Source organism: Buteo buteo, chromosome Z, assembly GCF_964188355.1.
Source record: "Buteo buteo chromosome Z, bButBut1.hap1.1, whole genome shotgun sequence".
Classification (NCBI taxonomy): Eukaryota; Metazoa; Chordata; class Aves; order Accipitriformes; family Accipitridae; genus Buteo; species Buteo buteo.
In genome coordinates, this window is record NC_134204.1 from 29,646,769 (window position 1) to 29,673,285 (window position 26,517).

General features: G+C 43.8%; 1 protein-coding gene across 3 annotated transcripts in view; it reads left to right on the forward strand.

Annotated features, from left to right (window-relative positions):
* KANK1 (KN motif and ankyrin repeat domains 1) overlaps positions 1 to 24,211 on the forward strand; it is a 96,474-nt gene extending 72,263 nt beyond the window's left edge. For 2 of the 3 annotated variants that reach the window (XM_075019651.1, XM_075019650.1), the window contains 9 exons: positions 8,726 to 8,944; positions 9,777 to 9,885; positions 11,075 to 11,287; positions 13,304 to 13,391; positions 16,139 to 16,358; positions 19,074 to 19,216; positions 19,760 to 19,960; positions 22,482 to 22,580; positions 23,228 to 24,211. In XM_075019651.1, the coding sequence (XP_074875752.1) occupies positions 8,726 to 8,944; positions 9,777 to 9,885; positions 11,075 to 11,287; positions 13,304 to 13,391; positions 16,139 to 16,358; positions 19,074 to 19,216; positions 19,760 to 19,960; positions 22,482 to 22,580; positions 23,228 to 23,290 (1,355 nt within the window). In that variant the 3' untranslated portion in view covers positions 23,291 to 24,211. The remainder of the gene's footprint in view (positions 1 to 8,725; positions 8,945 to 9,776; positions 9,886 to 11,074; positions 11,288 to 13,303; positions 13,392 to 16,138; positions 16,359 to 19,073; positions 19,217 to 19,759; positions 19,961 to 22,481; positions 22,581 to 23,227) is intronic. The other variant, XM_075019652.1, reaches the window with a different exon arrangement.
* The last annotated feature ends 2,306 nt before the right edge of the window (positions 24,212 to 26,517 follow it).

Below are 26,517 nucleotides of genomic sequence, written 5' to 3' on the forward strand. Positions count from 1 at the left end.
TTACCTATTTTGGTTAAAAGGCAGCTTGGTAAATCTGATTCTTTTCAATGTTCATGTGCTAAATGGAACCATCCATTAAATGAGCTGAAGTAAAAATTTTAGCTTCCAGTAGTAAAGCAATAAGCAACATTTATGTAGCGGTAAAGAAAATGTATGATATCCTGTCTACATACATGCAATATGATACTATATATGCAATATTACTCTATTTTTGGTATGCACTTTATATTTTGGGCTTCTTACAAGTTATGATACTATAATAATAAGAGTATCTAGTAGACACCAGAAATGTCCTTAAAAACAGTGAACCAGAATTTTTACTAGCTGTAAATCCCCAATTCCTTTCCCTGCTTTTACTACACAGTATCAAATGTGTAGTCTAGAGACTTGAAAATATTTAGACACAGGTGGAGCAATGGATCATATTTTACTAAAGATGTTCTTACTCGGATTCAGATTTCACATTCTTGATAAAATTATTCTGGAATAATTTTACTTTAACTTGTAATGCCATTATCTTTAGCTGTGGATGCTGAGTGTAAAATCACTTTATTTTTAGTCTTTGGTGAGAGCTACATGTCAAGACTGCATGCATAAATCAAGGTCTGGGCTATAACAGTTTAGACCCACGGAGAATTGGAGTGGGAAGGAGGCCATAAGCCTGAAAGGTTTCCCTTTTTCTTTCTATTAATTTTGAAAATATTGTCTTTACTACATTAATCTGCTGGTCCTGCTGCCTGTTCCTGTGGTTTTACAGCTCATGTGTTAGTTACTTTTTTCTGTAGAAGGATTTTTGCCTAATGAAGCACTAACTTAAATAATTCTGTAAGCCCTGGAAGTGATAAAGCTTTTTTTTTTTTTTTCCATGCATCAGTATCTCATGATAGCTTGTGAGCTCTTAGTAAGTTTTTCCTGACATTTAGGTCTCTCGGATGTAGCTTCTCAGGTGTCGTGTGTGAACTCAACCAGCACCCCTTTCATGAGGCCTGGCATCTCTAAAGCTTGTATAAATACAAAAATCTTTCAGAGCACTGAGTCCTTAGTCTGGTTTGGTTAGAATGAGCGATCGGGTTTAAGTTACTGGAAGAAGCATGACCTTGCAAGCCTCAATTTCTTAGAAAAACAAGCTGAAAATAGATGCAGAAGTGTCTGGCTTCAGATTAGCAGTAGTACTGTCATCTTTAATATTTTATTCAAAGAGCATCCTTAGGAAGCGCCTCTTAGAGGCTAGGTCCTTTTAGGGCAGAAGCACCTGTGCTGGCTTTGAGGTGTGTGATTTGGGTACCAGTTTGCCATGTTAAAGGGTTAGTGGTCCGTACTGCTTCTGATTCCTGAGGTGGCAGCACATCAGTCAAATTCTCAGCTTTACGGGTCGTTGTCGCTGCTAGTGCCGGGAGACAGGCTGTGCTGCAGGGGAGTCTGCCGTCTCCTGTGTCGGGCGCTGGAGCCACCGGCGTGATTGCTGGAGCCTGCCCAGCGGGACGTGGGCTGGCTCTGCAGCTGGCATCCTTAGGCGCAAGCCAAGCGGACCTCTGAGGTGATCTCTGAACCGCGTCCATTAGCAATTAATATATTGCTTGTTGCAAAATAAACACCTTCACTTCCGTAACTAAGCAACTCCTATTTACATATGCACTATCTCTCAGAAGCCCTAGTGACGTCAGGGAAATCAGACCCGCTGGCCAGACAAGCCAATTTCCACTCCCCGAAGTCCTGTTAGCCAGCATTGGCACCCTGTCTGTGTGTCCAGCTGGATCATATGGATGTGGGTGTCCAACCTAGACGCCAACTGATCCTTATTCTTAGACCAGACAGCACGTTCAGGTTCTCTGTTTATTGTCACAGAATTTCTGAGAAGTTTCAGTAAGTTAGATTTGAGTGCGCCTGTGACGTGTTTTCCAAAATATCAGCCAGGGGCCTAATGTCGCTTGTACGGGTTTTAATAAGACAGACGTTTCATAAGTCTTGTAGATGGATGTCTTTCTCAGGCAAGACATTTGCAAGGGTGGTGGTGTTTAAAAACAACTGCTCTGCTGTTGCCCTGAAAAATTACCTGAGCATATTTGACCTGAAAATGCATGGTTATTCTGCCTCAGTGATCTCTGGAGTACCAGTTTTACAGTCACTTTTTTGAGCAATCCTGACTGAGCACCCCAGTGGAAGCATTATATTAATCATGGCGAGGAAGGAGGCAACCTCTTGATTTAAGACTTGAGGGAGTGAAAGGAAGGAGGAAGCAAGTGGTGGAGGAAAGTCTTGGGGGTTAGGAAAATGTGATGTGCCATCTGGTGGAAGGATCTTTCAAAGTTTTCAACTCTAGCTTTCACCCAGAGCTGGGGAGGCAGGCTGAGGGACGATGGAAGGGCAGAAGGAATGATGGTGGTGCGAGAAGCCCCTGGTTGTCCAAAGCTGGTGGGTAGGACTAATGAGGTATTGTGGCCATGGCTGTCTCTCTGTGTCATCATTTGTAATGCAAAACCAGCAAGGAATTGGAAAAAGCTGTTTTCTCTTTACAGCTCTTCTTTTTGACAAAGTTTGTAGCCTTTTCCTTCAAAGAGTGTGTAGTTTGGTGGCTTAGTAGCCTCTCTCCTGGAAGCATGGACCACACCGGTGCAGCTGGAGACTTGAGGCTTGCCTGAGGTTCAGGAGCCGATGCTGTTCGAGGTGCAGGCATGTTGGTGGACTCTGCAAAGCTGTGGGCTGCTACAACTCTCCCTGGTTGTCTATGTCTAGGCAAGTGAAATGAAGCCCTCTGCTTCAGCTCTGCCACAGATGCGTGCCTTAATCACCATCTTAAGCTTCTGTACAGATGTGCTTGTTTGTGTAACAAAGGTGATCCATCCATCTCTCTGCCGGGGAGGGGGTGACTGACATACGTGAAGTATTTTTCATATTCCCTGAAGGGTAGTGCATGATGCAAAACCGTCATGCAGATGGTCCCATCTGTGTGCCAGATGACTACTGTTTATTCACATGTGTCTGGCCAGCATCTCAAAGAATACAGTGCCGCCTCTGCATTTTTCATATGGCAGGTGGTATCTATTGACCTGCTAGTTGTGACAACATATAAAGCTTAAATGCCTCTGTTGTTCGAAAATGGTGGGGACCTCTACATTAGGAGCTGAGGCATTAAGTGGGGTTTTTTCCTGTTTAAGTACCCATCCAATTATATCAGAAGAGAAGCAGAGACCTGGCCAGTAATTGTCCTATAAAGACATTATTCAAGTGAAATTCCATAAACCTCTTTAAAGAAGTTTGACGTACCTTCCCTGGTCATGTGTTAACGCAAGCTTACTACTATTATCATTGTTATCATTAGAGTATTCTCTGTTTTCATTCTGTGGCAGCACTACATGGAGTGTTTGAATCTGAAAGCTGCTCTATCTCCTCATTTCTGCTTCAGTTAATAAAGAGTATAATTTGCCATGAGATAAGTAAGTTTTTTTCTTTCAAATATATTGCTGCTTAGAGAGTGGCAAGCTCCAGCCTGCTAGCTTGGCTCTTAGAGGGACTGTGGTAAAACTCCAGTTCCCTCCCTGCACTGTGGCACCGGGATGTGATGTCAGGCACTGAGATTTGTTCAAAGTTCAACTCCCATCGTAACAGCCACATTTTATGAATATTTAATGACAGGAGATTCCCATTTTTCCAAGGAAGTGTTGTTGTATTTCAGCAACAATAAAGCAGCAGCTGAGAAGATGAACTTCTCATAAATGAGAAAGAAGAAAAAGTTCTGAGATGACCTTCCTGCTGTGCCCAGTGTCATGAGATGCTTTGGTCCACCACTCATCAGGGCAATTAGGATGGCTTTCACCGAGCTTCACATGCAGTTGTCTTGGAAAAGAGAGCATTTCATAAATAAGATTATTAGCTGCTTCACAGATGTGTTATTTTTTGTGTTCAGTCTTGTTCAATTCAAGGAATTGGTTTTGACTTCCAGTTTCAACAAGCTGCCTTCACAAGCTAGTTTGGGGTTGGAAAGCAGCTTCTCAACACAAAGAAGATGGTTAAAGTGAGAGTGAAAATGAAATTTAGATTGTTCTTGCAATCCTGTTAAAGGAGCCATGCTGTTAGAAGGAGCATTTTCTCCGGAGCCAATGGTAGTTGCAACATTTACCTACTCCTGGGCCCCAAGTGAATCTGGCTTCTGTGGGTTTATCCTATAAAAAGTTCATGTGTGGCAATTTTTTTGTCCTGAAATTTGAAGTTCACTGACTTTTAACCTGGAATGGCTCAGAAGTACCTTTTAAAATGAAACTACACTTAGTCTTCTGAAGGTAACACATTTATCAGGTGGATGGGTTAATATCAATAGTTGTCATTAAACATGTTACGTTTAACATGTTTGATCATCACTGCTTTTTTATTTACCTTAGTAGAATGAGGTTTTTTTCTTCAGTTGTTCTGATGCATAGACCAAATGGAGAGTAGATTAAAAATTATTTGTATGAAAAAAAATAACTCTTTAAGTATAAAGCAACTTAATAAGATTTAAAACCACTGGAGAAGACACTGTGTTCTTCAGTTACAGTAATTTCAGAGGGAGCTTATTGCTACTGTGAAGAAATCATGCAGTGTGAAGGAGAAGTATTTCCTTGCTGTATATGGTCCAGACAACATTTATGCACTGTCTTTAATAAGGAGTGTATAAGTTGTATCATTGGCTGTTATAAACATATTGTGCAAATAAATGCTCGTACTGATCAACAGGTTAAAAATAAAATCTCTGTGCAGCTACCACATAGGCAGCAAGCTTGTGCCCTTTTTTTAGCTAGAAGCCTGTGATGTTCCAGCCAGAGAGCTGGGTTCTCATCCTGATAGTATTTAATTCCCCTGGCCTTGTTTGCACTTCTCTTGATTTCCAGTATTGTCAAGCTAAATCGTTTTTATAGTACTACTTAGGTTTGTTTCCATCAGACTAAACAGAATTCTTCAAAAGCAGGTAAAGGCCAGACTTCTGGTACCACAAGTTCAGCACAAATTCAGGGGAAAAAAAAACTGTTTAAAACTCACCCAGTGAGTTCCCTGAACCAGCTAACTACATGACTATTCATGCTCTCGTAAGTGGGAGGGGAGCTCTGCAGTTAGGAAGGGAAATAGCATCTTAATAACAATAAATGGATTTTATAGGTGCCAGAAATGGCAGGGGTAATCTGCTGCTGATGCATAGTAGTTTTGCTGTTACCCTGGTTTAAATTGGTGAGATTTTCAAAAGAAGTGATTTAGGAGAAGAGGTTCTCTCTAAAAATTAGAAACAGGTGCCCTCATTCCCTCAAACCATTGGGGCTAAACCCCTGAAGATGCTTCAGTCACTTGTTTCCCTCTGAAATTGATGAGAATATCTTTCTGCATAAGGATTTACAAACAGTTGAAGTCTGTTAAGTTTTTCATTTTGTCTTTCTATTCTTTGGCTTCTAAATTACACGTGAACTTTTCCAAGATCCCCTACTATATTGCAAAACACATTTAGAAATTCCTGGCACCTCCATGCTGTGGTTAGCATGCTCTATCAATACTTGGAAACTTAGGCCAGGTTTGCATTATTTGCCCACACCAGTAAACTAACAAAACCCATCGGGGCGAGTCTGCCCGAGCGGCTCTGCCCGGAGGCAGTGGCTGGCTAAGTGTTGAACCTGTTGGCTGATTTACTGTCAGTGTTGGGCACCGCGACCCGGTGTGACTGAGAAGGGTTGTCTGCAGGCATACTTGAGATCTGCCTGAAGTGAGATGAAGAGTCTATTTTAAGGTCCGTGTGGACTGGTGGTGATGTTCAGCCAGCGTTTCATTTCCACACTTGAAATGTGGTCCCTGTCACCTCCGGCCCTGACAGGGACCCTGCAGCCGTGTTGGAGGAAGAGGGAGCTTGGCTCATTCAGCTTTCTGGTTTGGGCAGTGGCTGATTAATTTGCTAAATCATCGACTGTAGTCTTGGGTAGCACACCTGCTTCCTTCATCCATTTTTCCGAGTGGTTTGCACTGCTTTGCTGCTCTCCAGCCATCTTTACATGGGCTGTCTTGTGAAGGGGAAGGCCTGAGAGCTGATGTTAAATGCCAATTGACAGCTTGCGGCATTAATGCTGTGCTGGCCCCAAAGCTGTCTTTCCTTGAACCTTGGCTACCGTAGACGCAGTGAGTGTAGGTATCTAACAGCTGTGTGGGGAGAGTGAGTGTACTGGCCGGTTCGTCTAATGCACGCTTACTTGTTGTGTGCTTGTCCTCAAGCCACCATGTCATCCTCTTTTGTCAGGTGCTGGGGGCCGAGCAGGACACCCTTCCTCCTTCGTTTGAGGGCATGGACAGCATGCCCCAGATCCTACGCTCTGTGTGGTGCTTCTTGGCCATGGAGGGATGAACCAGGAGGGGGAACTTACTGAGATCGAGTTGCATGGGAGGCAAGTTTAGGCAGGAGAGAGGCTGTGAGGCAGGGGAGAAGAGTCTGCTACTGTCCTCCTCCTTTCTCTGTCCGACCCTGCTGCAGCTCCCTCCCCGGCCGTGTCCCAGGGCAGAAGGGAGACGGACACCTGAGGAAGTTCAGGCTCTGGCTTTGGCGGGCTGGACGTTGCTGAGGGGGGACGGCAGGGTGCACCAAGGTGCCGTCGGTTCGTGTCAGGCAGGACCCCCGCTCTGCCTTCCCAGAGCCCTGCCGCCTGCCCTCGGCTCTGGCGCGCGTAAGCCCACCCGTGTCCCTAGGACACGGGGCAGTTGTCACAGCTGCCTTTGGAGAAGGACTGTGACGCCTGGCAGGGGACGGAGAGACCTCAGCTTACAGTAGACCTGGGGAGCTTCGGAGCCCTTCCGTATCTGCTGCTTCAGAGCAGGTTTCCTCCGCTCCCTCCCCGTGTCCTCGGTGGCCAGGCTGGAGCAGAAGGGGTGACCTGGTAAAACCAGCCGCAACAGCCACCGCCAGCTGCAGTTGGAAGCGGTTACTCTCTTCAGTGCTCTTTAATCGTAGCTGTCACCACTCCAAGCGAGCGGAGGAGGGAGGCGGTTTCCTTGTTTTCAGCTAAGGGAGTTCAAAAATCATTGTTTTTGGCTTGGCGCTCCATCGCCTTGGCAGCCCTCTTCTTCTCGGCTGGCAGATGAGGGATGGCGCTTGCTGTCGGGAAGAGACCCGACTGAAGTCGGTCACCGCTGTGAAGCAAGACGAGGTGGGGGCGCGAGGGCAGGACTGCCTTCTTGATTTTCATGGGCCCCCGTTTCGTCCTGAGCGTGCAGGCACGTCTCTGGAGGGGCTGCTCCTGCACGGCAGGCACTGGGGTGGCTGCTACCTTCACCTCCCACTTCCCTGAGAGGGCAGAAGCGTTTTGGCTCTACCCGTAGGGACATGTCCGTCGATACCATGCCGTGTGCTTTTCCTGGCAGGCGGCTTCCCCCTGTAGCTTGGAGAAGCTATAAGCAATGGTGGAAGTGTGCAGTCGGTCTCATGGCTGGAGAAGGTGCCTTGGAAATGCACGTGGGGTGAGACTTGGTTGGGAACTCGGAGACCTGGGTGAGAACAGGAGCAAAGAAGAGGAACTGCTGGGAAGTGACAGTGTTTGGAAAAATCAGCTTCATTATGTCCTGTTACAGGAAAAAAAAAAAAGTATTGAGGTGAAGCAAGAAGGGGGAAGGGCAGACTAGCAAGAGCAGTAAAGATGTTAGCTGTATTTCTAAAAGTGAATATTTGGAATTTACATTACTACAATAGGTTAGCATCCTGTGCAGCGCCACTCATCTATTTGAATGAGGAGACTATCACTTAATTCATGATAAATAACAAGGAAAAATCTATGGAGGCACAAGTGTTTAAAGCAAGCTTTGAAAGGGAGAAGTGATAGTGTTTAAAGTAAGTTAAACATTATATTTTTTTTCCGAGAAGTGCTAGCAAGATCACTTAAGGAAAAATATGTGTGTGTAAAAACCCAGCGTGTTCCACAAACAAAACCATTTGTACAGCTTTGTAGAGCAGTTGTAACAGCACAGCTGGAGGAACTCCAGGGGAATCTGTAAAAGTCTGTGCGTAATTAGTGCTGCCTTTTAAACACACAAAGGGAAAAAATGAGTGGATGCCAGCAAATCAGCCAAAAAATAATGTATAACCCCAACACTTGGAATTTGATTTAAATACAACTACTAGCTCAATATGATCCTATAAAAAAAAAAAAAAAGAAAGAAAGAAATGCGGTGGTTGGGAGTTTATTGCAGTTGTCTCAGTAGAGTATATAACTTTCACAATTTGTGGAATGCTGGCAAAAAGGAAAGTTTCCTGAAGAGTTCTGCTTTCATGGAAAATGCCATTTCTAAAAAAAAAGTAAGATAAAAAGGGCACTGCTCTTGCAGAAGGAACCTGCAGAGCCTATAAATGCGCTCCTCAGGCATGTCAGTGAGGCGCAGCTCAGCCAGTCTGCCCTGGGCCAGGGTAGCAGGAGCTGCGGTGACTGCACAAACCGAAAGAGAAGGAAAAGGAAGGACCATTCCTTTCATCTGTTTTAAAGCCAATATCTTTATAGTTTTTCCTTGTATTGTATGTTTTCATGGAAAGAAAAACTCACAGCTATTTTTTTTGTATTTTCCAAAAGCGATCACACCCTTTTCCTATTGGATCCTCAGAAAAGAGTATTGTAAAGCACAAGTGTTGTGCCTTTGTTTTTTTTTTCCAGTTTGTTTTTTTTCCCCTGTTGATCACAGTGTTGATGGAAATGTCTTCATCTGACTCCTCTGTGATGCCTACTGTCTTCTCTGGCAGGTGCTACTTTGGAGTACATCCCTCATGGCCAACTTGCAAACGCCCACTTAACTTCAAATTTGCGAACGCTGAAATTGGAGCAGGACGTTGTACCTGCTCAGGAGGAGAGGAAGACTCCCCTTGTGGAAGCTGTTCGGGGAAGGAAGTCCTTTTCTTCTCAGGACAAAACTCTCACTCCAATTAACCTGACAGATGACCAGCTTGCCTCTGGCCTCTATGGTAATAACTGGCTCACATTCAGCTTTCATCGTGCTGATGGAGTTTGAATATGAAATACAGTTAAAGGAGGTTTTCAGGGTTCTCAAAATTGCGAAAGTGGGAAAAGATATGGGAAAGTCATGGTGTGAGACCCTGTGTCTGCAGATAGTAGTTAATTTTTAAGTGGCAGATGGTAGTGCATCAGTGAAATGCTCTTTAGTGTCTTCATAAGAAAAAATTACTGAGAGAGAAAGGGTTAAAGAATTTTTTTTTTTTTTAACTTAAGTTTGTATGAATGTTTTACCTGTCTTATGCTTAGAGGTTGGTTTAAAAGTTGTTTCAGTGAATACTAAAATCTAAAAGACCAGCCTTGATTGGACCTCCCCACCCTGTTGAATAGGTTATTGTTAAATGTGCTGTCTGTACTAATGCCTTAGTTCTGGCAATGAGCTGCTGTCATCTGACACCAAGAATTAAGATCTTAACAGAGCAGAGTAACCCATTTCAATGTTAGAAGTCTTTCACAAATAGTGAAGAAAAGAAACCAACCACATGTCTTTTCTTAATGATTTCTAAAGCACCATGAAGATTAGCAGCATGTTGGAAGATGGGAAAGTTAGGCTAAACAAGTTTTCTGCTTCCAAACTTGTTTTTGGAAGTGTTCTTCTATATTTCCAATGTGCATCCCACACCATGACTGTCTGTATAAAAGATGAGAAAGCCCAGCTTCAGTTGGTAAATTAAACAGAAAGCTGTTGTGTTTGTTTGTTTTGAAAAATTGTCTAAAGCTGCTGCAGTCAAAGCCAGCTATAGATTTGTACTGATAGGTGTGCTTTGTCTCCCTTTTCAACAGTATGTACTAATAGTGAGAACACACTAAAATCTATCATGAAGAAAAGGGATGGGAAGAAGGATATGAGCAACACCAAGAAGAACCTGCAGTTTGTCGGCATTAATGGCGGGTAAGAGACCTGTCTCGAAAAATCTGTCATTGTGGCACTTTCACAGTGGGAAGGAAAGGAGGAACCCAGGAGCGTATGCATAGCTTTGGCCTGTCCTTCAGGCTGAGGTGCATCTGCTGAGTTTAAGGGTTGGAGGGAAGAACGAAACAGCTGAGCTTATCTTAATCCTCTGTGAACCTTTTGTGCTTGCAAGTCACACGTGGCATCAGTCTCAAGTACCTGCAGATTAGATCGCTGGCAAATTTAACACAGGAAAATGCAACAAACTGAAAAAGCCATGGAAACGTTTCTCAGGCAATATTTTAGTAAGGAAAGCTTTAATATGTCTTTGGCAGCTGACAAGCACAGCATTGTGCTGTTGAACCATACAGCAAGAGATGGCATTGCCTAAGAGTTAACTTTCCTGGCTTTGCACTAGATAAATAACAAACTTTTCTACACAAATACAGAAAACAGTATGGAAAATAATCTTTTAAAATATTACCCTTGCAGAATGTTGCAAACAACTTTAAAACGGTTTCACCAAATTGTTTTTATATAGCTTTTCTAGCCCTTTCCTCAGATTAGTTTTTCTTTAGTACAAATGCCTTGTGCAGTATATGGCCTAAATATGGCAATTACTTCATTTCATCGATATTGACTAAAAGTGTTATTTCTTACAGTGGGGGAATGTTACCACTCATAAATCACTGTTGTACAGTAGAAGAATAGGCTTAGTACGTTAATTCATCAGCTGCTGAGGCTGGTGGAATAAGACAGTTCGTTAGAATCAGCATTAAAATTGTCCAAATCACTTATATTTCACCTAAAATACCAAAATGTTTTCGACTGTCAGAAGAAAAAATGTTAAAATCATGGCTGTTTTCTTTTGATAGCTTTGTTAGCTTCCCTGCTTATATCTGCCTAGTAAGGCAACAACACAATTTACTCTGAACGAATTTCATTTTGTGGGTAAGGCAAGGTCTAAAAAGAGTGTTAAGACTTCTGTTTAAAAAGGGTTGTTCTTCCATTACACACTGTGCCCGTAATAATTACAGTGTCCGTTGGCAGTGACACTGAGTGCAGTGAGTAGAAAACAGGAGGACTAAGCCTTTGCAAGACATTTTTCAACTTGCACCAGCGCAAGCACTGACCGCTGCTGAATGGCACTGAGCAAGCACCCCTGCCCTTGCCTGTTCTCCCCCCCCAGGTACGAGACAACATCCAGCGATGACTCCAGCTCCGAGGAGAGCTCCTCCTCAGATTCGGAGGAGGAGTGCGAGGGCCACGAGTACCCCCACGGCCGGCACACAGAGGAGGGGCAGCCTGCACCCCGTGCTGCTCCGGAGGTCTGCGCCACGGGGGCAGAGAAGGACAGCACCCCTCCAGAGTGCGAGGCCGAGGAGGTGGAAATCAGAGAGAGGTAGGCTGCTCGCCCTCTCCCAAATGCCTCCGAGGGGATTACTGCCGCCTCGTTGCGTGGGGCAAGCCACAGGCCGTGCCCGTGCTGGTGGAAAAAGCGCTAGCCCCACAGCTGCTCGGCTGCTGCCTGCTTCCCTCCTCCTCGAGGGGGTAATCAGGGGCGATTTCGTCACAAAACAACCATGTTTGAGCGGGGAGAAGGTGTCAGAGGGTGTTCTTTCCAGCAGCTGACCCCAGCAACCTTAAATGGTCCATTTATAGCGAGACCCAGGTGGCTTCCCCCAGGCAGAGACTCTCCCAGGTTACAAACGGCACTCATTTAGGAGCAGGCAGTGCCTTGTTAACAGCCTGGTGTGTAAAACAGTAAGTAAGCAAGCAAATGAGTCTTGAACCACGCACACCAGTCAGCAGCCTGCTGGGAGCACATCATGCACTTGCACCTTCCACAGCATCTCAGCCGTGGCGGGTACTGCTCAGTAAGACGATGAGGTACAGCAGTGAGGAGGCTGTCCAACCCTGAGATCATATACTTCATATGAGATCGTATACTACAATATACTTCAAAGCCACCGTCATGCACTCGTTCAGCATTTCATGTCTAAGTTAACTTTTCAAATAGCTGGTAATGAGCTGTGTAAGGTAGCATTTGACAGGCGAGGTTTTGGAGGGGGGGGGGTTGGCACATGGAAGGCAGTAGTGTGGTAAGGTTTTACTGATTCTTGATTAGTGAATGGATAGAAGGAAGTATAAACATAGACAGTGAAGGGATATTTTATAGATACTGGGTTTGCCAGATGTTTACAAGTGTGCTAGATTGGAAAATTATGTAAGTGGAATAATAACAGTAAAAGAGGTAAGACAAAATTAGTATGCCGTGTTTCATGGAGGTAGAGCCTAGCACCAAACATATCTGTAAGTATCAACTGCTAAATAAAAGAGCTGCAGAAATTCATAATTAAACAGCTATTCAGAGGCCTTGGAGCTGTGAGTTTTTGAAGTGCCCTGAGCTTTATTTATACAGTACTGTAAGATGGCCTGTTATTTTACAAGTGGCATAAAAAGATGGGCAATTTCTCAAAGGACCTCTCTAATTTATATTTACCCTCGCAAAGGGTGATTGTGAAGAGGAGCAGCAGGACAGCTTAGATAGCCATGTGTACTTGAGGAGCGTGTTGTTTGCAAGCTGGCTGCCCTGGCAATGCCCTTTGAGGGGAAGAGGCAGGGCGCATGGCCACGTGGGACCGAGCATGGTCCATGCCATGGTAGAGCATTTCATTGCTCTGGAAGCACCAGCAGCTGGCTCATAACCCTGGCAGGCTAAAATGCCTGCCTTACACACATGAGTGTGTTAGCCTCTCTGCTTTTTGGGAGAATTTTCCTGGAAAATTGCCATTATCTTCTGTGGCAGGTTGTAGGCAGAGATGGTTGGCCACAGCCTGGTGTGCCATGTGGCATGGGCATGAGCCTTCTTATTTTCAGCTGTTCCCTGAGTTTTGAAATTTGTGATGGAAAGGGGGCAGAAGTGAAAACATGAAGGGGGACCGGAGAAAGACAGTAAATTTCCGGAGTGGATGGGATAAGAAAGGCTGGTTCCAGTGAATGGGAGCTGGCAGGAAGGCACCGCCTGTGCCCTTTCCCACTGGTTAATTCTGTTTCCGTCAAAACTATCGGCATTTCCTCTTGTTAAGCAAGTAATCAAAGCATAGAGTATGAAATACATGCTCTGCAGTCATACAGCAGTAGGGGAGAATTTCCACGAGAAGGGTTGCCAAGTCTAAAGCACAGAAGTGATGCGTCACCTGCTCTCTGTTCCCGCTGCTTCTCCCGCATACATCTCTGCTCGCCATGGAGGGAGTCCCTGCAGAGAAGAGCTGCCAGAGCAGCTTCTGAATTGCAGCAGCTGATGGCTTGCTTGGAAACATTCATTCCCACACGACTTTCAAAAAGGTAAATGTTCCTACACTGAAATATCAAGAGAAAAATTGAAACATGCCATGTATTCTGCTGTCTCCCTCAGATACGAACTAAGTGAAAAGATGCTTTCTGCCTGTCACCTGCTGAGAAACAACATTGATGACCCCAAGGCATTGACCAACAAAGATGTGGTAAGCAGTGCAGGGCAAAATTCTCTCCGAGCTGCAACGGAAAAACTTCAGGGAGGGATAATTTCTAGTTTTGCCGGACCAGCACCACAGTGGCTAGGCAGAAGAGGATTTCGTCTTTCCTGGAAGAGTCACAAAGTGCTTTTTCTGTCAGGAGACTTTTGTCCAGGGAATGTACTTGTTCTTTGTGTCCTGGGGTTTTGTCATCCGAAGGCACACACATAAAAATAGTAACATGAAAGTGCAGTTTCAACACATCCATGCGTTTCCGTGTTATTTTTCTAAGTTGCTTTAGCACTGCTGTGGCCAGCTCTCAGGCCTCATATTAAGAGACTGCATGAGGTGAGGAGCTTGTTTCTTCCCATGACAAAAGCTTAGAGTCTGTTCTGAAACTGCAGGTGGAGGATTCATTGTTAGTATAGTACTCAGTCTCAAGAAATAAGGTTGTATTTGTTTCACATAGGAATTGCCTATATGCCTCACCTAGGAATTGCCTATGCTACTTTGTGAGGGCAATCTGAAAGCAAAGTGATACAAAACTGAATTTTACATTTGTTACAGTTGTGCAGTGATGTAAAAGGCAACAGTCCAGTGCCAGTCTCCTCTACCGTAGACCATCTGCAGCTTCTTAAAGACAATAATGTTGTCTTTAAGACACAGACAATAATATTGTCTGTGTCCAGTTCTGACATTCATGGTCCAGGAATGTTCTGAAAAGTTGTTTAATACAGTTGTGGCAGGTAGATTTCAGTCCTGGATCAGTCCTTCAGGAGTAGTTTAGTCATTCAAACAACAAATGCTTCAGGCCCAGTCGGAGTTGACAGTGCCAAAAATGGCGTAACCAGGTGATAATCTCTGCCTTAGAAGTGTAATTTGAATTTACGTGTTTCTTTCTTGTGCTTAAAGTGTTTGCCAGCACAAGTGGTGCTTTGTAGCTGGAAACTGCAGACCAATCAGCTCTTGTTCTCTGTCTGTCTGCTGATAAAGAAGTCTTGTCCAAAAAGGGTAAACTTCAGCACAGCTAGGGATCTGTATAAATTGTCCCAACCTCTTCCAACATAGTCAGCTCTTGTAGCTGCTGTTTACATGAGAAAGAGCTGCAGACTGCTCCTTTTGGGATGTGATGGATTACTTGAATAAAAAAAAAAGTGTACCATTTACTTCATAATGCGTGTGATACTGTGACAGTAAAAATAATTTCTTAGTGGTACTTTGCACTCAGTAGTGCCTAAAATAAAAAAAAAATATTTATATTATGTCACTTTGTGACCACTTTTGTGTTTCAGCTCTGTGTGTTCACAATACATGTGGTCTCTTAATTCAAATTGTTGGACCTTGTAAGTTTTTATTCTAGTAGTACTGATGTAGAATACTTGGTATGTATGTATATGTAGTACAGATATATATGTAGTACTGATGTGTGTAGAATATTCTCCCTTTACCAGACACGGACCCCCGCTAGAGCTATTAGTACCGGTCCTCTGTGTTTTCCCTAGAGGCTAGAGAAGCATGCTGAATGACTTCTATGCAAAATTGTCCTTGAACTTACTGGGCACCTTGCAGGTGGGGGTTTATGAGAAGAAGGACATGGCCATCCTTCCAGGTTAGAGAAATTGTCTCAGAGAGTCAGAGCTGGCGGTGACTGCAGGAGCCTTCTTGGCTCACAGCTAGATCTGTTCCACCTACATTGTTCCCAACAGATAATTACCTGGCCTGAGAGGCTCCTACCCCTCCACTCTCAGTCCCTATGGGAACCAATGGGAAAGAGCATCCTGAATGTCGGGCCTGCATCTTCTCACTGTAGCTAAAATCCCTTACTCCTACAGGCATCCGTCCTGCAGGTGAAGAACAGGTTCATTCTTTTCTCACTGCAGCAGCCTTTTGCACTGTGAAAATGTTACAGGGTTCCTTTCTCTAGCCGTGCTTTCAGCAGAGCCTCTCCAGTCCTTCCTGTCTGTCCTATAGGTCAGATTTCCTTGGCTACTAATGCTCGCAGCTCACCTTTGAAACTGTTTTGACCGAATCTTTCATGTCATTCAGTGATCAGACCAGACAAGGTAGTCTAGCTGTTGCTTTCACAGTGCTAGGCGGAGAGAAGGGACTGCATCACATGCCATGCAAGCTATAAATCTGTTTATTCACCCCAAAACAGTATTTGCCTTTTTCATTACAGTGTGATGTTGTTGACTCAGGTTCAGCTTGTCATATTCTGTAATGTTCAGCTCTTCTCCTGCAGAACTGCAGTCCAGCCAGTCCTCCTATACTTTGTGCGTTTGCTAATTCATGCCTTGGGATTGGGCCTAGTTGTCTTAGCATGCTGTTGTTTTACGTCCCCATGAAGTGTGCATTCCCACTGCTCTTAGCCTTGGTTCATCAGTGATTATAAACATCATTAAGTATTTAATGGAAATGGTTACTCCAAGTCTTTTTTCTGTTCACCACTCTTTGATACCCATTAGTTCTGGGAGTAATCTCATCCTAAAATTCTGTACCCTCAGAGGTGAACCATACCTGAAAATTACTTGAAATGAGAGGAGGTATCCAATCAGAGAGGAGGTGGACAATTGGTGTTTTAAAGAGGTGTCTAGTCAGAGGGGAAATTTCAGTCCGTACATCTTGTTTGTGAGCTGAATACTTTCTTCCCACATTTGACTAAAAAAGGCTTGACCTCCTGCATCACTGACTTGTGGGATGGAAAATCCTTTAAATAGATTGCCCATATGTAAATTTTTCTGTCTTGGTTTTGGCAGAGGTTTTGTTTAAATACCATCCAGCATGAGTGGTTTCGTGTCTCAAGTCAGAAGTCAGCTGTCCCTGAAATGGTTGGAGACTACATAACTGCTTTTGAAGAGATTTCTCCTGCTGTCCTCAGACATATCATCAATATGGCAGATGGAAATGGAAACACGGCTCTGCATTACAGCGTCTCACATTCTAACTTTGAAATTGTAAAGCTTCTTCTGGATGCAAGTAGGTTGACTTGTTTGCATATTTTTTTTTAATTATTTTGGGTTTTGCAATCCTCATGGGTGAAATTCTTCATGAGCCAGAGGTCGATTTTGGGCTCCCTCCAGCTGCTGTTTTAACTGTTAACAGTTACGTGCTGGCTCACTTGGGTGGCCTAGAATCCTTCGTTCTAGTGCTAGCTGTGGAGGTGATTTGTAACTTCTTGATGAAGTTAAAAATACACTCAAGTAAACTATATACAGAGTTGACCAGTGTTTGGGAGGGATAGGTAGATCCCTGACTCTTGGACTGTAGTCCAAGTTCAGCAGCACCAGCCTCCACCAGTTTTCTCTGGAAGCAGCGCAGCTGCTGCTCAGCCAAAGGTCGGGTGCTGCTAGAGGAAGATGCACTGAGGTGTAAACATCCATGTTGAACACCCAAACTAGTCCGGCTTTGTCTTACTACAGCAGTACAGAAGCTTTTTCTGGCCACCACCTTGATATGTCTATGCTGCTCTTCTGAGAAACTAGAGCAACATGGCATTCTGCCATATAGGAGCATTTTCCTGATCCATGAGCAATGTGATGATGCTTCATTTAGTTGCTTTTGTTGTTGCTTCCTTCTCTCGATCCCCTTGCAACACACATGCAGAGAGGGTAGTGGCAGAGAGGAGACTCCAGAGCATCCGCTCCCCGTATGTGCTAAGCCAGAAGGCAGCCAGCAGAAGGTGACACATGTTGGAGCTGATCCCAGGCAGAATGTGATTTGTTTAAGCCTAGTTTTGCTCCCTGACTGAAGTTTCTTTCTCTAAGCAGGTTATAAAACCTGTCACAGTTGGTTGTGAAGTTTAATTAGGCCAACGACATGGCTAGAGTGTAAGTCTAGCAATATTTATAAATCCAGAAGGGTAGCATCAGATAAACAAGGACATTAATGATACAAATCTCAGCTTTGATAACCCAGCACATCTGTCACACATGCAGACACTTCCTCGGCAGGAAAGCAAGCGCTTTGAAATCTCTGGTCCTGTTTGAAGGCAGCCTATTGGGAAGAGTGAGTCACGGCAGGGGAATGCAGGGAATGTCAGGAGCACAGTGAAATGCAGCAGGCTGGCTCTGCAGCACCACGGTGGGAGGAAGCTGCCCCTCCACTTCCCTGGGTATCTCAGGGTAGCATGAGCACGCTCATCTGTTGCTGGAAGTCAGGTCTCCTGTAGTTTACAGCAGCTGCTGTATTGCTATGGACACAGCAGGTTTTGACTGTAAAATCCAACACTGTGACTAGTGTCAGGTGTGCGGGAGCACATTGCACATGCCAGCACTTGGAAAATATTTATGAACAGGCAAATTCCTTCAGGTTTTGACAGTCTTCCTCTGGACTGTGTCTAAATGGTCACTGTAGTCAACTTTGCAGTGTGGCTATATCACAGGCAGATTCTTGGTCCAAGAACTCTGTGTCTGTGTTTGGTGGGAAGAACAGATGAGACAAGACACTCCTCTGTATCACCATGCAGTGTTACCAAGAGGACAAAGAGGAAGACAGCTCCCCGCTCGTTAGCCATACAGAAAAGGAGCTGAAATGTGACCTCAGAAAACACACCTCTGCTGAAGTAGTCTAGTCAGGGTAGGAGAGTATCACTTCCAATAATTATTCATTACCTGTGAAGTAATGCATGTAGCAGAGTGTCATGTTCTGTGACTTCAGTGGCCTCCCAGAAGTGACTTCTGAAAGTAAGGTTGGGCTACTGGTTATAAGGTAGCACAGGTGATGTTACCAAACATGAAAAATGTGCATTTTCTTACATCTGCACTTGTATTGCTTCTGCAATGTTCTTTTCACTTAAAAAAAAAAAAAAAAAAAAAGCCTTTGGCAATGAATCTGAAGAATTTCCTGAAACAGTTTTGCTTGTTAAAGATATCTGTCATGCAATTTAACCCCAAGCCTAGAGATACTGTTATGTAAGTCTGAGTCCTTGCTTTCCAATACAATGAGCGCACTAAAAGTGCTGCTGCCTGTAAACTAAGAAGCCCTCCTGGATTTCTGCAGAATTTTAGGAACAGAGACAGACTGGAGGTTAGATGTGAACAAAAAGAAGAACTCTTTTCAGTTGCTGGCACTAGTCAGAGGACTTGACTGTATTTGTTCCCAGAGTACTTTTGTTCACAATCAAATACTCTGTAGAGCTCGAAACAGTCTTTAATTGAAAGTTTTCTTCTGCAGCTCCAAAACATGTCCAAGTACACTTGCAGGTCTTTAAAATAACACCAATTACAGGAAAATGTTTGTGCTGAGGAGAAGCAGCTTTCCCACTGACCATGTTGCTGGGCCATTTTTGTTTTGCAGTGTGGATCCCTGCAGGAGAGGAGCTTAAAGACTCTCCTCATGGTATTCCTGGGGTTCAGACCCATGACCCTGACGGTCATGTCAAATTTCACACACTTGTTTTTACAAAAGAAAAAAAATGCACAAAGAAAGCCCTGAATGATGACATATAAAATGGCTTTGTGCTCTCTCTTGTGTTGCATGTATAGTAGGAGAGAATCCTTTTCTTTCTTAGGCTCAAGAGCACCCCTGTTTATTTTTTTCTTCTCCACTTCCCCTTGAATTGCTTCCATTATGAGAGCAGTTGCTGCCTTTTCTTTTTATAGGCTGCTCTACTAACAGTTTATTCAGTTCATTAGCACAATTGCTGCTTTTTGGGTTCCTGCTTTCCAAAGAAATTATCTCATCCCTTTGCAGATGTCTGTAACGTAAATCATCAGAACAAGGCTGGCTATACCCCCATCATGCTTGCTGCACTTGCAGCTGTGGAAGCGGAGAAGGACATGAGGATAGTGGAGGAACTGTTCAGCTGTGGGGACGTGAATGCTAAAGCCAGCCAGGTCAGTCAAACGGTTCATGAGACACCGTTCTCACTCTCGCGTCTTTTTATCTTTCCTTCCACACTCCCATCCCCACTCCATTGGTTCAGCTTTTGCACTTCTTCACTTCCACCCTCTGCAGTCCTTGATGTTTGTGTGTATGTTTTTGATTGCTGTATACAAAACGGAGCTGTGGAAGAACAGTTGAGCCTGAGGTCTGGATCTCTTCTAAAAATGAAGATTGAATATTATATGAAAGAACCATTACTGAATTTTGGGAGGCGTTTGCAAATTCTGCACCATTTAGCTCCTTCCAAGGAACTCCAGGTGTCTGGAAATAGATCCGATATCTTCCATTAATTTAATAAATAGCTATGTGAATGTGGGATGTGTTATGCATAAAAGGTATTTAAATAATGGCAAGCAGAGCCTTGAGAGTGCTGTATAAAATAACAATCTCCTTTTTTTCTCCCAGAAGCAGCACAGTGCCAAGAAAATAAGTGTGCATGCTTTGTCACTGATTGTCTGTGTAGTTACTTGGGTTTTCCTCTTCTTTCCACGCAGGCTGGTCAGACTGCACTGATGCTAGCTGTGAGTCATGGGCGGATAGACATGGTTAAAGCTTTACTGGCCTGTGGTGCAGATGTCAATATCCAGGATGACGAGGGCTCTACAGCTCTGATGTGTGCTAGTGAACACGGACATGTAGAGATTGTCAAACTTCTGCTGGCTCAGCCTGGGTGTAATGGCACCCTGGAGGACAATGTGAGTTGCCTTTCCATACAATGCTTCATCAGATAGCTTCTCCGCTCTGGAATGTTTTCCTAATTCAGTTTTTTTGATGCAGTGGAGAGCTGCTGAAATCTGTTTGCATGAATCTCTGACTCACAGTGCCAAAGTACCAAATGCATGAATCCTCTGCTTAGTGGTAGCAAGTGCTGTGATTATTTGGCGAGTATCTTTACTTTTCTAACAGACCTACCAGTAGCAATTTTTATGGTTAGCTGTAGGTATGCAGTGGCCAGAACAGAAAAAAAACATTTGCTAGCTCATGGTAAAACATCTTCCTTCTCACATTCCTTCCCCCTTTCCCAGGAGTCTTCCAGTTTTCAGTTAGGACCTTATCTGCTGACTTAATGGCCTTGAGCGTCGCTTTTCTGTGTCCGTGGCAAACATCAACCCTACAGTTCTCTTCACAGGATTTTCACACAGTATCTGCACCATGACTTTTGAGAGTACAGGTTTGGTCTCAGTCATGAAGCTACATTGTCCTGACTATAAACAGATGCAGGCTGTGACTTCAGTGCCAAGTGAGACACCTGTGTATTTCTTGTTTGCAAGAATCATTGCAGCCTACGCTGTCAGCAGACAATTTGATCTATAGACTTCTTAAGCTTGAAACCAGCTTAATATCTTCTCTGGTTTCTTGCCAGTACTGTGTTCTTGTTAACACCACCGCTTCTTGGGTGCGTCTCCATCCTTCCTATTGCTTTCACCCACTGAGCACGGAAGTTGAGCCTGGGTTTGGGAGTTGGGAGGGCAGTGGGTGGTTATTTTTTGAAGCTGTTGCAGAGAGCTGGAGACATCATTTCTGTTCATTCACTCCCCTGCTGCAGGAGCTGGCTCGGTTGACTGATGGTGCCAGCGGTGTGTAACAGCTGGCCTGAGGGGAAAATGGAAGAAGGCCTCAGTGTAACAAACACTTTTGGGGGCAATCTAGGTTACTGCAGCCTGGATGCTGTTACTACTATTAATCACCAAGTCAATAATTAAACCCTTCATGGGGACATGACACTTAACTATTCCTGTAGGCAGTTTGATACTGTTTTCCAAGCACAGCTTCTCTGCTGCTTATTCATTTTATAACAGGTTTGTCCATGCTGTGAGATTATGAGATTTTTAGCATTCCCCTAGCTATACTGAATGTGACACTGATGCTTTCCCAGTCAGCATGATCAGTAGTAAGCTGGGCTTCATCCTACTGATGTGTGCCACTCTGACAGTGATTCAACATCTCTCTTAAAGAACTTGTCTTTTCCTGGTGTTGACGGTGGAGTATTTGTTGTGCATTTGTAGTGCATTATATTGCACTGTAGTGGACAGCTCTTCTAGCTCTCTGTCTGCTCAGGACAGTTATATTTATGTGTAATTGCATCCCTGTAGTCTTATATGATGACTTTCCACTTGGATGCTGTCCCTTGTGCCCCATGCTGGAAAGTTTCCTTAAACTGGTGCCAACCTCTCTAATACCAGTGCTATGGCAGTGGCTGAAAAACGTGCTCCATTCAGAGGGCCAAAGTAAGAGGGGATCCTTGTGAGAGGACATTTCAGATACTGGCATTATTGTGGAAACTTCTGTGCACAAGAGCCAAAAGCCAGGCAGTGAACCAGCAAGCCACTGTTGAGATTTGTGCTGAGGTTGTAGCTGCCTGCCTTGTAATTTAAACACCATCGGAGAGCAGGGGGTTGTAGCTGTGTGGTGCACCAATTTCAGGAAAGGAAGGAAACAAGGAAGGCATTGTTGGGGATGTGGCAGCTTCGTACAGGTGTGCCCCTCTGACAGCTCAGAGGTTCACTTGACAGGTTGTCTGACATCTACTTCTTCCTGGACCAAACATCGTCTAAAGGGAAAAGACCATGTCAATAAATTACCCTTTCAGCAAAAGCACTCTTTGCTTCTAGCAGCCTCAGCAACTATGGTTTCTGAAAGCAATAATATCTTCTGAGAAACTGAGGTGACAGTATTTGACCAGGAAAGTCTATTTGTTTGTAGTTAGACTTCCATCAAGGAGCATTTGGAATTATGAATGCAACTGCTCTTAGTGTTAATGGGAGCTATAACACAACAATTATCATTGTAACACAGCAATTATCATGATAACTTGATTAGCATTTATCCCTCCCTTATCTTTTTTCTGACTCCTCACTGACATTGTAGTTTCTCTCAGGCAGCCCAATCTTCTGAAATCACTGGTCTTACACAGCACTACATGTAACGTTATTGTGATAATGGCGTGCTCATTCTTCCTCAGCAATAATAGAGGCTCCTTGTTGAGAGAAATTATGAGGCCTCTGACAATTGGACTGCCTCATAAAACAGCAGTGCAAGGCTTATTGTCACTTAATTATAATAAAAGAAATTAAACAAGACTCTAAATTAATGCAACTGTCTGTCTGAACAGTAGTGCCTCCATACCTTCCCTTCTCTGTGGGCTGATGGGGCTTTTAAGAGATCTGTTAATGCAGACAAGCACTAATTCTCTTGTTTCTTCCTTTATTCTCTCAGGATGGCAGCACGGCACTTTCAATAGCCCTGGAAGCTGGACATAAGGACATAGCGGTTCTCCTTTATGCCCATGTCAACTTTTCCAAAACCCAGTCACCGGTTAGTACACAACCTCCTTACAGTTTATGTTTTAACTTGCTGCCTCTGACCATAATAGTAAAACATTAAAAAAAAAAAATAACTCCCCAGCAGCTGTACAGCAGTACAACACATGAAATTCTGAGTTTATTCACAGGATAGTTTTTATGCTGGTAAGTGTAATACACATTTTTAAATACAGGTTGACTGCAGAAGGCTGAACCCTGACTGCAGGATACCTCCACCTTCTCCTCCCTTTTATCTGGGGGTACAGATAGCTCACTAGCAGGGTTCACTGACTGTAGCTATTGTGCAGAGGTGCTGTTGCATCATCATAATGCTAATTATTGACCTGGTCACCAAAATACAGCTGTTTCTGGAGTTACAGCTGTCCTAGGTGTTCTGGCAACTACCTACCTGCTCTCCAAGCCCCAACTCACTCCTGATAAACTGCTGCTAAACCTTTCACTGTCTAAACAACATGCACTCTCAGTCAGTAGGCTGTATGATAGCTAGCACTGTTCTTCCTAAAACGAAGGAAAAAAAAAAAAAGATTAATCTGTGTACTTAAAGGCAAGGGATTGAACAGAGTGCTTGTGAGTGCTGTGTTCTCACTCAGCTGGCTGGAATAGTTTCACTTTGATTAATTGTTCCTCCTTCTCTTCTAGGGCACTCCTAGGCTTAGCAGAAGAACATCTCCTGGTCCTACCCACAGAGCCACGTTTGAGTAGTGCATGAATATCTGTAAAAATCTCTATGCCATCTTTAAGCTGCTAAATGTTACTGTTTTACTGAGACAGATACTGAATGTAATTGTCTTGTGCCTGAACTCACCAGCAAAGTGAAAGCAGAGATCTAGTGCTAGAGATAGAAAACTGTAAACTTGAAGCAAGCATATAGTTAAGTAGTGCTCAGCTGAGAACCTTAGCCAGAACTGTTCTTTTGCTCACCTACTCGTCTTTCCATACACTGGCATAAATCCTGTTTTTCTTTGCTATTATCCTTTCTTATGTTATGTGCAGCCTAAGACTTCTAAAGCTATCCATGCAGGGGTGTCCTGGTGGCTTGGTTTTAATCATTCTAAAACATATTTACTGTGCCTAGACTTTATCACAGTAACCTTTTCATAAATTTCATTCCAACATGATTTTGATGTTTTAATTACTTTGAAATTCAGAAGTTGCAGTTGCTTATATAGTCAGCTCCGTGGATCTTGAGCTGGTGGGTGAGTGGGTAGGTATTGGGGATAGACCCTCTTGTCAGGTCTGAAGTTCACTAAATAAGTTGTTGCTAATTGGGGATAATGTATAACTTTTTATATGAAAGATACTAGTATCTATAAAATTAACTCACACAGTATTTTCAACATTTTATATTCCTTAATAATTAAAAACTACATGAAGAATTACATGTCCTGTTACCATATTTTTATTAACTGTGTCAGTCTATAAGCTCCATACATGTTTATTGGAGAGTAAAATTAGAGGTACCAGCTGAATATTCCCCTTGAGTGGAATTGAGTGTAGTTCTCGGTGCATATTTATGGAATGCTATTACCTTGTCACATTCACTTTAGTCATGTGTATTGAAATGTTTGAAGTGCCTTAGACTCTTGCCATATTTTCAGAATAAAATTTCATTATGCTGTTTTACTCCTCTCCTGGTTTACATGTGATTTGTCATCATCCAGAAATACTGCAAATTACAACTGCAGCAGCAAAATGGGTAGATTGGTAAGTCAGGGCAGGGAGGACTGGATAGTTCAAGCCTTGGGGGCTGCTGATGCGAACAGCTTCAGTGCCCAAACTAGCTTTTCCCTGCTGACTGGTGGAGTAAAAAGCTTTGCCCAAGATGATATGCCTTCGCTGGTCTTGCATGTGCTGTGAAGGTTGGACCCTTTGCTGTTTGGGAGAGAAGTGGCCTCTCTCTCGGCCATGGGAAGCATCATGGGGAGGCACCGGAGGATGGTGTTCAAGCGATTTGCTTGAACTGCGAAGTAGTTACCAACTGAAATAAAAGCCCTTGAGCTTTATCTTCCAAACAATCCTGGCAGCCTAGTGAAGGGCATGCTTTTTAGATGGCGTTGGAGCAAGTCCTAAGCTAGTGCCTCTGTATCCTTGTCAGTTCAGACCTACCTGATGAGACAGAAAAACACACCTCAGTGCCTTCCTTCAAGGGACCTAAATACTTCTGTTCTTCTGCGTCCTTCCTCCTTCCCTCCGTAAATCATTATCAAACAGCTCTTCATACATAGTTCCTTTGAAATAGGGACCCGCTGAAGCCATCCTCAACCCACTCAGCCTACGTGGACTCGGCGGCTGGGGCTGCATGAAATTTCTGTGAGCTCTGTCAGAGCTGGTTTGGTCCAGCTTTGCAGGTGCTGTGGTGATACCAGTGCCAGGCTGGTACGCCAGTGCTTGGGATTGTGCCCTTGGCAAAGGGCAGGTGAAGTCTCTCTGCTGGGGGGGGGACATGCCTTAACATAGCAGTCCCAAACAAGCCCCCACAGACACCTTGAGGTCAGTCAGTTTTTACTGTTACACCTCTCTGTTTGGCCAACTTCTCACTCTTCACTTAGCATCTAATTTTGTGTGGATGCTGTCTCACCTGAGTCCTGCCTGCTATTTAAAGAGGTATGTCACCAACTTGCAAATTACTGTGAAAATAAGGTCTTCCCTCTGACACCAGACTGATGGCAAACAGCAGCAGGAGCTGTAAAAAATTAAACAGAAAAAAATACCCTCACTTTGCCATCCATGCTCAGTCAGAGAGGGTGGGTGCAGGCTGTCTTGTGTAGCAGGGAGCTGAGCTATGCCCCACACATGCATCCAACGGATGACCTGAGACTTGGTCACACGCAGTGCATGACACCAGCGCAGGCTTCCCAAAAAATTCCTCATTCACTTAGGAGCCGGGTGGGTTTCTTGTTCAGCAGAATTAGTGCAAGTTGGATCTCCCTGCCTTCGGCATGGCAAGAGTGGCTTTTGCTTCATTTTCAGACCTGTTGATCTGCCACCTCTAGCCACAGTTTGAACACCTGTCTGGAAATCAAAGTCAAGATAATCTGTTCTTGTCTTTATGAGTTTAAAACACACACAGTGGTGGAGTTAAACAAATCAAGCTGATGAAGTGGAGAAATAGGATGACTGCTTTAATCTTTCTCCAGAACTTGTTCTAATTGTACAGAAAATCCAGTTCACGTATTTCTACATGCTTGCCTGTATCTAATGGATTAAATTCTTGTCTAGTGGAGAGACGTATTGCCAGGACAGAGTTTGGACCAGGGACAGGTTTCTACTTTCAGTTTTATCACTTTACCACAGTTTTTATTTAGCAGTGGTTTGACCAAAAACAGTCTAGTTGTGCTTTCTTAAGGAGGTTAGTAATCATACTTTTAACTCTGGCTTATATCTTATGACAGTGGTTTTAAGTAGTCCTGCAAGGAGCAGGGACTTGTATGTGATGATCCTTATGGGTCCCATCCAACTTGAGATATTCTATGATTCTATGACAGCAGTTTTAAAGCCTGTAGGTTATGCTCCAAAATCTGACTTTGTTAAAGAGTATATGCTGAGCTGTCTGATAACATCCTCTTCAGTAGTGCCACTGTATTGCTGTAGGAGATATTTTAATTAGTGATATGTCCAATAGAGCTTTGTCCCCAAAATAGTTTTTTAAACAATGATCATTGTTGCTGCACTACTGCCTTGCTACTGTGCTTCATTTGCACATGTGTATTTGTACATACCATAGCCTGAGGCTAAAAAAAAATTTGAAACACCTGTGAATTTAGCTTTGCAGAGCAGATGGCCATGACTTGTTTTCTGGGTTGGCACAGTTCCCTCTGTCTCCCTCCACAAATCAATGGGAGTCCTGGGCACACAACTATCATAGAAGGGTTTAAAAAAACTGGTCCAGTGGTTTAGGCATCTAATCACACAGGGAGAGTCACCAATTG